The 10,564-nt window shown below is 48.0% G+C and overlaps 1 protein-coding gene across 1 annotated transcript; it reads left to right on the forward strand.

Annotated features, from left to right (window-relative positions):
* The first annotated feature begins 633 nt into the window (after window positions 1-633).
* On the forward strand, window positions 634-5,447 carry eral1 (Era-like 12S mitochondrial rRNA chaperone 1). The gene is made up of 11 exons (XM_070843840.1): window positions 634-833; window positions 1,421-1,579; window positions 1,747-1,874; window positions 1,960-2,037; window positions 2,122-2,168; window positions 2,267-2,328; window positions 2,457-2,569; window positions 3,153-3,458; window positions 3,675-3,824; window positions 4,006-4,086; window positions 4,919-5,447. Exons 1-11 carry the CDS (start codon window positions 734-736, stop codon window positions 5,039-5,041), a joined length of 1,347 nt encoding a protein of 448 aa, XP_070699941.1. The 5' UTR covers window positions 634-733; the 3' UTR covers window positions 5,042-5,447.
* Window positions 5,448-10,564: the final 5,117 nt, after the last annotated feature.

Raw genomic sequence — 10,564 nt, forward strand, 5'->3', positions numbered from 1 at the left:
CTGAGAGTTGCTCATGTCGGCAGATATGTTTGTGCATTGTGATGAGCTGATCCGAAGCTGCCTTTGGCTGATATTAGCCTGTGAATGTCCTACCTGCTGCAGACAGGTGGCTCCAAACAGGGAGGCTGACCCTCTGGGAGCTGCAGAGGGTCAGCAGCACAATGACACGTGCCTTCAGAATGATTTACATATTAATGTCAAATATTGTCATCATTTTACATTTTACATAGCGCTGAATGGTTTGCTCTCTCTACTCACTGCAGTTCCCACATATTGAACTATCTTGCATCGCATCCCTTAGCTCTCGTTTTCTTTGTTTCCCTGGTGTTTTGCTCTCATGCTATGCTGTCATTTTAGAATCAGGGATGAAGCTCATCCTGCTGCAGCAGCCCTCGATAACGACACGCACGTCAAACAAGAGCATTTCACCCCTCGACCAAACCCACCTGTGTTTGCCCTGTAAAGCTCTGAGGGCCTCCTCTCTCAGACCCCAGTGAGCCCTGCAGCTGATGGGGGGGGGGGGGACATTGTGCAGCGCACGCGCCGGCCGCCAGGGGGCGGTGCAGCGCGGAGCCAGACCTCAGCCAGGACCCTCTTCACAGCGGAACACGGTCCTCTTCGGTCAGAGCAGCATGGTGTCACCCTGTAGGCAGTGTCAGTGTACACAGGCCGCCCCCCTCTGAACAGAAACACCCCGTCCTGTCGGCCGGACCGGGGACCCGGGCCGAGCTCCATGGCTCTCAGGGTGTGCGCTCGGCTCCTAACCCGAACCCTCTCCGGGCGGGCCGCGGCCTCCTCCCGGCAGCAAAGTGCGTCATGGCTGCTCTCAGCGGGTCAGTCCCTCCATGTCTGTCTGTCTGTCTGTCTGTCTGTCTGTCTGTCTGTCTGTCTGTCTGTCTGCCTGTCTGTCTGCTGTGTCTAGCTCGTGATGCCTTCAGTGACCTGCGGCAGCTCCTGTAGACAGGACACACACACCCTGGCACCTGGGGGGGGGGGGTTCTCTGTCCCTTTGGACCAAAACACTCAGATACCGATACTTGACCCTGTAACCCCCCCCCCCCCCCTCCGTAACGCGTTGTGTCCACAGTCCTCTGCAGTGAAGCAGGACACCTCCCGTGTTGGATAGTTGACAAGGATAACTGTTTTTCTGTGAGGGACGGGGGGCACCTGTCCTGAGGACCCGTGGGGGTGAGCTACAGTCCTGCAGTAGTTCAGCCACTCCATGCTGGTTTAGTCTGGAGGTGTAAGAGATGAGGAGGTGCTGAAGAAGAGCTCACCTGACATGAGGAGACAACAGCTCAGCTGCTCTCACACTTACTGAATAACAGGAGGAGCTTCTGAGCTGGTTGTTTCCTACTGAGTCATATTAACAGGCAGCTCTTCTGGGACCAAGGTAATGGAGGTGTTGATGTCTTTGCAGGAAACGCCGCCTGCAGCCGAGGAGGGAGGAACGGATTCATCTTCACTCCTGCTTGTTGTATTACATCGGAGGCGTTTCTCAACAGACTGATAAAAGGCAAACCGGCAGAGGCGGACGGCAGCCTTGGTCGCCTTCCGGCCTCAGTGCCACCGGACAGCGGTAATCTGACATTTACACCCCTAAACTCATCTGATCGCTCTGGCCCAGCTTCATTCCCAGTCATGCTGACGTCAACCTGCCAATCTGATGCTCTGCTTCCTTTTTTTCCCGCTGTCATGTAACTTGTATTGTCTGCCTGATGATTCATTTTGTTTCTGTGTTTTCAGGTGAACAGTTATCCTTGTTGCTGAGACATCCAGATCAGCCCGACAACTCCAAAGTGCTGAAAGTGGCCATGATAGGTGCCCCAAATGTTGGGAAGTCCACACTGTCCAATCAGCTCCTTGGCAGAAAGGTCTTTGTCTAAACTGTCTCCCTTCTGAAACCAACACACTGTAATGATCTGCCCTACTCATGAAGTCAATGATTCTCTCTTGAAGGTGTTTGCTGTGTCCAAGAAGGTGCACACTACACGGTCACGTTCACTGGGCGTCCTAACGGAGAACGATACTCAGATAGTAAGAGCTTCTTCATGCCCCTTCGCTTCTAATTGGAGGATCTTGTTCTACTCAATTCACGGGTGTGTCCTTTTTTCCCTCCAGATTTTACTGGACACTCCTGGACTCACCACTGTGTCAAAGGTCAAAAGGTGCTTTTCTTTTTCTCTTAGCTGATACCGGTCAAAGTGTGTAGTCTGCATGCAGTGTAATAGGACAGTGTTGATATGTGAGTGGACTGTTTCCACAGACACCACCTGGAGAAGTCTCTGCTGTTGGATCCCTGGAACACAGTCAAAGAAGCAGACCTAAGTATGATACCAAGTTACTCTGAGCCTTTGGTTAGTTCACCCTGAGCTGCAGTGCTGTCCTCTAACAGATTTAACGTTAAGAGTGCAGTGCCGTGATGCGTTTCAAGGTTTCACCGTGTCCGTTCTCAGTGGTCGTCATGGTGGATGTGTCGGACAGATGGATGCGCAGGGGCCTTGACTTCGAGGTGCTCAAGTGCCTGGCCCAGCACCCTGGTATCCCCGCAGTGCTGGTGCTCAATAAGGTATTTAGGTTACACCGGCACCAGGCATCCTTCACACCAACAAACACTCATCGTTAGTTCTGCATTTAAAGCGAATTGGTCGATAAGACATTTACAGTGATGTGATGCATTCCTGTCATAAATCTCTTTGATCTACCCGAGGACGGTTCTTGTCTGATCAGAATGTAGACTTAGATAAAATGACGAGGTTTCCAAGTTTCAGTATTTGTGCCACGAAGAGATCAAGAGTGACTACGGCACTCAGCCCCAAGACGTAAACCTTAACAAGCAGGTCATAGCTATAGAATGTGGTTTTCTTTCAGAAGCCTAAATAATTTCCCAAAGCAGCAGGGTGCTGTAGCTTCCGGTAAACTGTCTTATAGTGAAGGTGTCTTAGAGACGTGTCATCCACTGGTGGTGTTTTAAGAGTGACCGTGCTCTTCGTGATGCTTGTCAGTAGGATCACACCATTGTTGGTTTGGGTCTTTTCACGGGATCTGTTGACAATATGAGAATTATAGAACAACACCAAGCATTCAAAGAACTGTTCGCCTGTGCTGAAGAGACTTACAGGTGTGTTCTCTGGTGCTCCTCTGTTTTAAAGGTAGACCTGGTCAAGGCTAAGGACAGGCTGCTGGATGTCACAGCGGTGCTGACGTGCGGGATGGTGAACGGGTGCAGAATGCAGGTCAGACCGGTCATCAAGCCTCCGTGGGCTGAAAAGAGGCCAGAGAGGAACTCCGAGTTACCGCTTGATGAGGCCACAGCCGGGCCGGAGGGCAGCGCGGAGCCACAGTCTGCGCTGAGCAGAGAGCAGCTGAAGGTGCTGAGGAGCCAGCGGGGCTGGCCTCACTTCAAGGACGTCTTCATGCTCTCCTCCGTGGACAGACGGGACGTGGACACACTGAAGGTACGCCTTCCATCATTCTGAACACAATATTAAACTAGAAGGAGCCGTCCCACAGTCAAACTAAATGAGTGCTACACTAACCGAGGAGCTTTTCCTCCTCTGCACGTAATCAGCCTTTAGTACATACAACATCTTTTAAAGTGTTTTACAGGATAGCTGTAGTTCTCATTATTTAGTTTTGGATGAATTAGTTTTTGTTTTGTCTTTCATATCTAGAGCTACTTCATGGTCGCGGCCAAGCCCGGGTCGTGGCAGTACCACAGTGAGGTCCTGACCGACCAGAGTCCAGAGGACGTCTGCACCAACATCGTCAGAGAGAAGCTTCTGGAGTATCTGCCCCAGGAAGTGCCCTATTCAGTGACACAGGTGACCAGTGAGCCACTTCTGCTCTCAGCCCAGTGACTACACGCCCTACACGCCCTCTGGCTTATTTAAAGCCCGTCTTTTCACTTTGACCGCCGTGCTCTGATGCAGCTCTCGGCCCCAGCCTCCACCTGCTGGCTCTGTGCTTTGTTCTGTGCAGCCATGTGAATGCTTCTGTTTTCAGGTTGTTGAACTCTGGCAAGATGGAGAAAACGGTGAGCTCGACGTTTCTGTGAAGCTTTATGTCAAGAAAGAATCTCACAAGGTAAGTGCTCTCTGCGCTTTGTGAGCTAAATAAAGGGTTGGACTCATCAGTAGACTCGCTCTGTGCCGTAGATGAACGCTTCCTCCTGTTACACAGGTCGTATTTACAGTGCTTAGATGGAATGTGAAGTGCTTTGTAAGAAACACCAGTTTGAAATCTCCCAGACTAATTGAAGATGGCCGTGGTGGACGTGGAGTCTTTCCCTCCACCTGTAGCCTCTCTGATGGCCTCTGTTATTCATTAGTTGTTCCCCCGCACCGCCAGATTCCTTTTTCCTTGTGTTTTTAACCTGTAAATATTTGAGCAGCCTTTCTGAAACCATGCATATTTAATGGCAAAGAATATTTGAAGCTACATCTGTCTTCCTGAAGCGTTTCAAGGCCAGTGACCTCCGAGGAGAGGCTCAGGCTCACAGGCTCCTTTAACAACACAGGAATGTAGGTCGGGAAGAACTCTGACCAAAGAACTGTCCAGTTTTTTGGACTAGATATGAATTTATTCATTCATTTATTTTGACGGCCAATGGGGTCCTTTAGATGACTGAGATCTAAATGTACAGTTCATAGGTGGAATTAGAAATCACTACAAGAAAATGGACTAAAAGCATCTTATATTAAAAATGTTATTATTTAATAATAATGTTATTTCTGCTCAGATATTCCTGTAATCACATCGCTCCTTCAGTTTGGAGAAAACACTTGACAGTCACAAGTATTTTAGCTTGTGTTTGTGGTGACAGAGAGTAAATACATGGTGGATATCATTCCTCAATATCAGTATTGAGGAACCTATTCCCTGGCACCTCATGTTTCCGTATTTCTTGCGTCTGCAGAAAATGGCGATCGGCGCAGCTGGCCAGATGGTGGCACAGATCGCCCGAGAGGCGGGCGAGGACCTGAGCCGCGTCTTCCTGAGGGACGTCAAGCTGAAGCTGTCGGTGAAGCTGAGGAAGTGAAGGGGATGGAAGGACCTCGGTGGTGAAGAGGTGAAGAGGTGGAAGCGCACCCTGCTGGGCTTGTATTTCTACTCTCCAAGGGACCGACCTGAAGAGTGGAACACAGGATAAGATCTCATCATGAGTCTGAGCTGGAGCTGTGAGGTGACACATATCCTCGGTCCCTGAGCTCCCACTGAGACGGTGCCTGTTTGAAGGAAGAAATTATTGTACTCTAAATTTAGACGTTTGCTTCTTTGTGCACCAGCAGCATCCTTTCAGTGCTGTCTTGTAAGACATTATTAGAAATGTGACCTATATGATGCTCGAAGTGGAAAGCGGTCGGAGAGCCCCGACTCTGAGGACATTTGACGTATCTGCCTCAGTCAAGTGGAGTAAGTATGTCAATTAAAAGAAGCTTACACAAGCTGCAGTGAATTACTGGAATTTATTTGAAGAAGATATATTTCAGGCAGCAAACATGACATCAAATGGCTGTTTTGACACAAGTTTGACAGTGTGTTCGTGGAAGAGCACACTTGGCGAGCTGTGAAAAGGCCGATGGTTTATCTTTGGCTTTCAGAGCTTTTTACTTGGCGGGCGCTACTCTGCTAGCGGAACCTGCACAGTCATGTTCACTCAAATGTCCCTGACGTACCATCCGCCCCTGTTCCCTCCACTCCCACATCACTTTAGCCTCCACTGCCTTTGAAGTGTGGCCATCCGTCCCAGCGACTATCACTTTTTGTTCTGCTGCTTTCTTGCCTTTTTCCCTCTCCTCCTCACTCTGCTTTTCTGGCTCTTATAAAGCCCAGCTCTGCCCCCGAGGGCTGAATTGTCTCCCTAATGGATGGCAAAATGGAGCACTAACCTGATGCTAAAATGGGTCAGATAACGGTGATTGGATTCATTCCTGCTGCCTGTGAGTTAACTCCACGGTTACTCTATCCGGGGCATCTTGATGAATAACCAGCTAGTGGCCTAAAGCAAGGGCGATGGGGGGGTGGGGGTCGGAGGGTGGTGGGGTGAAGATGGAGGGAGAGAGAGGGGGGGGGGCTTGAATGTCTCACAGAAGCTGTGTCAGCCCCTCAAGCTCTCCCTGCTCTCTGCAACGGCTGCTTCCCAGTGATTAGACAAGCCGGTTGCGCAGCAGAGATCACCGCTTAGACAAGCCAACTGCTGCCTGAAAATACTACAGCTGGTGTCATCCTTCAAACACAAGATGTTCAGAATGCTGCAGCTCTGCTTCAGATGTGCTTTTACCAAAAAGAACGAGGTCCTCATCTGTTTGGGAGCCATAAGCTTTATTTTACATGCATCACAAGTACATCTGCAAACATTCATGAATAACACATTAATCACTGACTCTTCATGGCCCCGGTCCTGATGATGTTGAGCGAGGGCCGTATAACCCTTACCATTACTAAAACTCAGTAATGGTAACGGTTTGACGGCCCCCCTCGGCAGTGCCTTAGGCTGAATGATGTGATGCCGGAGGAGGAATGAAACCCTGGATAGTACATCATCTATACTGTAGTGTCTCTTTAATAAACTTACAGTATAAGATGATATCCTGTCCAGGGCGCAAGACAGAGCTGTTAGCAGCCAGTTCCTGCTGTGTTTGTAATCTGCAAGGCAAAGGCTCATTAGAGATGCACACAGTGAAGGTCAGCCAATGAAAATGGTAATCATATGGTAAAGATGCTGTTTGAAAAAAGGTCAGAAGATAATTCTCTTTCTACTAAAGAAGATGGGTGTGTTTAGGACTGAGCCATCCTCCACCCCCCCAGTGTCACACACTCACCTTTTCCATGCTGTTCGCAGACACTTTTCCCTTCATGTGCTCATATCTTATGGCTGCTGTGCGTCCCCGTCTGCTTCTCAGGCTCCTAACTGCTCTGCTTGTCGGGCTCTGACACTTAAAGGCCCCCCAGCTCATTAGCATACCGTGATGACATCTGGGTGGACCAGAAGGCACGGGGGCAACTTTTCCTTATCTGGTCCTAACCTGGCCGCCCACACCCTTATTACACCCGACTGGACTTTTGTTTTTCACTGCTGAGTGATGAGGCAGAGCATAAATGTATGTGAGTTAATGCTTTTAATTCACTCAGTGAGCTCATTAGTTGACCTCTTTCAGTAGTTTATAATAGTAGATTATTAGAATGGATCAGAATGAACATCCTTCATGTCCGAACCGCTGCACACACTTCAGCTGTGGTCAACGTCTAATTGAAAGAACTCAGCAATGAGCCAAAACAGCATTTCTTCAACATGTAGCAGAAAGCTTGGAGCTTTATCTCACACTGCGTTAACACACCTCACCGTGTTCACCAACTCTGTCAAGTCCTCGGAGTCCCGTAGCTCTTGGATTTACAGTGGGTACGGAAAGTATTCAGACCCCTTCACTGTTTCCACATTTTGTTATGTTACAGCCTTATTCCAAAATGGATTCAATTCTTTTTTTTCCTCATCAATCTACACACAATACCCCATAATGACAAAGTGAAAAAAAGTTTTTTGGAAACTTTTGCAAATGTATTAAAAATAAAAAACTGAAATATCACATGTACATAAGTATTCACACCCTTTATTCAGTACTTTGTTGAGGCACCTTTGGCAGCGATTACAGCCTCAAGTCTTCTTGGGTATGATGCTACAAGCTTGGCACACCTGCATTTGGGGTGTTTTTCCCATTCTTCTCTGCAGATCCTCTCAAACACTGTCAGGTTAGATGGGGAGCGTCGCTGCACAGCTATTTTCAGGTCTTTCCAGAGATGTTCAATGGGGTTCATGTCTGGGCTCTGGCTGGGCCACTCGAGGACATTCACAGACTTGTCCCGAAGCCACTCCTTCGTTATCTTGGCTGTGTGCTTCGGGTCGTTGTCCTGTTGGAAGGTGAACCGTCGCCCCAGTCTGAGATCCTGAGCGCTCTGGAGCAGGTTTTCATCCAGGATGTCTCTGTACTTTGCTGCATTTATCTTTCCCTCTATCCTGACTAGTCTCCCAGTTCCTGCCACTGAAAAACATCTCCACAGCATGATGCTGCCACCACCATGCTTCACTGGAGGGATGGTGTTTGCCAGGTGATGAGCGGTGCCTGGTTTCCTCCAGACGTGACGCTTGGCATTCAGGCCAAATAGTTCAATTTTGGTTTCATCAGACCAGAGAATCTTGTTTCTCATGGTCTGAGAGTCCTTTAGGTGCCTATTGGTCACCTCCCTCACCAAGGCCCTTCTCCCCCGATTGTTCAGTTTGGACGGGCGGCCAGCTCTAGGAAGAGTCCTGGTGGTTCTGAACTTCTTCCATTTATGAATGATGGAGGCCACTGTGCTCTTCAGGACCTTCAGTGCTGCAGAAATGTTTCTGTACCCTTCCCCAGATCTGTGCCTCCATACAATCCTGTGTGGGAGGTCTACAGACGGTTCCTTTGACTTCATGGCTTGGTTTCTGCTCTGACTGTGGGACCTTATATAGACAGGTGTGTGCTTTCCAAATCAAGTCCAATCAATTGAATGTACCACAGGTGGACTCCAGTCAAGATGATCAGTGGAAACAGGATGCACCTGAGCTCAGTTTTGAGTGTCACAGCAAAGGGTGTGAATACTTATGTACATGTGATATTTCAGTTTTTTATTTTTAATACATTTGCAAAAATTTCTAAAAAACTTTTTTCACTTTGTCATTATGGGGTATTGTGTGTAGATTGATGAGAGAAAAAAATAACTTAATCCATTTTGGAATAAGGCTGTAACATAACAAAATGTGGAAACAGTGGTGGAAACAGTGAAGGGGTCTGAATCCTTTCCGTACCCACTGTATGTGTGATGGTTTCATGGGTTTGGATTTAATCCTACGATATGTCAGCTGATGTCATGTTATCTGACTTAGTTTTAGATTCCAGGATATGAGGCGGCGCTGAGATGTGTTTTTTATTAGATGTGTCACACAGACACATCGACAGCATCTTCTTATGCCCAGACTGCAGCAGGGCAGCTGGTGGTGGTCTGCTGCAGTTTCTCTTTAATCCTCCACAGTTTGTCTACGTCCTGGAAAGAAAAAAAAAAAAGCAGCTTTGTAAATTCGCCTTCTGGACTCATTGAGTTCAAATCCTAAAATTGCTGATTGCCTTAAAGATCAGAGTCATGTAGTGCAGCATATACACAAAGCAGCCACCCCTCCCTCAGGTACTGAATATTGTGACTTCTTAAGAGGCGCTGGTGAATGTAGCAGGTGCTCCAAAACCAAGTCATTAACACAGAAGTATTCACAGTGCATTCATATCTCCAGCTCCCACTACACCCCCGCTCTGAGGTCAGGTTCATTTATCACGGTTAGTGTAAACCCACGGGGGGGGTCAGATCAGTGTCTGTGTCTGTGTCTCTGGATGCTGGACCGCTGGACATGTTCTTCAGGAGGGTCCTGGTCGGGTGGGAACACTGCGGTTGCCATGGTAACACACAGCCTAGTTGGGGCGTGGGACCCCGGCCGGGGCGTGAGAGGTCCTCCTGCCTCCTGTGGGTGCAGATAAAGAAGGAAGGTAGGACTATCTGGGTGGTTTGGTTTCACTCCGAGTGTTTATCTGCTGCAGAAACACTCCACTTTTTCTCCACATTTCCATTTGCACTCATAGATAAGTTGTTTGTTCTCCACATGCAGAGGCAGAGGGGGGGGGCTCTATCGAAGACAGCTCTATCCACAGTAATCAGGGGGAAGGTGTCAGGGTTGACCAAACTGTTTGTTTGGGAAAGGTTTTCTCTTAAACTTAGTAAGAAACAGATCAGTGCAGAATCCAGTGTGTGTGGAAATGAGCTAGTTAATAGTGGAGGCAGAACAGGAGGAGACGGTGTGACAGGCTTCTTCTGTTGAGTGACACTTTCTTTTTTTGCCCCCTTTGAACTTTTATTACCCACGTGTCACTAGAATAGAATAGAATGCCTTCATCGTCACGGAGGTAATGTTCATGTCTGAAACATCTGCTCAGAATGAACGTGAGCCGCATCACTTTCGATTAAAGAAGCGGAGACTGTGTCCTGCAGGAAGGCCTCCATCACAGCCGTGTGGCCTCGGGTCTTAAAGGGTCTGAACATAACTACCAAGAAGTTAATGACCCTAATGACTTCAGTGTGTCCACTTACTTTGTGCTTTTACTCCAGCACACCCCCGAGGGAACACTGTACTTTTTAATCCACTACAGTCACCTGACAACTATAATTACTAGTCACGTCTAAGATTAAGATTTGTATAAAGAATAACTTATAGAATACAACACAGTGTTACGGATGAAAGCAGTGTTTTCCAACAATGTGACCTCTTATAAAGAAAAATCTGAAAAATGAACACAAGCCCAGAGGTTGGACTGCTTACACATAGTTCACAAGCCAACAATGATAATGTCATGGACAGTGTACTGCCGAATGCTTATGTAGTGTCACTTAAATAGGACTTCACATGCCGAACTTTTACTTGTGAATTTTTGTGTATCGTGGATGGATTCACTAAAGGATCTTAGTTGTCCAGGTCAAAACAACAAACAAACTGCAC

Source organism: Pempheris klunzingeri, chromosome 14 (assembly GCF_042242105.1).
Source record: "Pempheris klunzingeri isolate RE-2024b chromosome 14, fPemKlu1.hap1, whole genome shotgun sequence".
In the NCBI taxonomy this organism is placed as follows: domain Eukaryota; kingdom Metazoa; phylum Chordata; class Actinopteri; order Acropomatiformes; family Pempheridae; genus Pempheris; species Pempheris klunzingeri.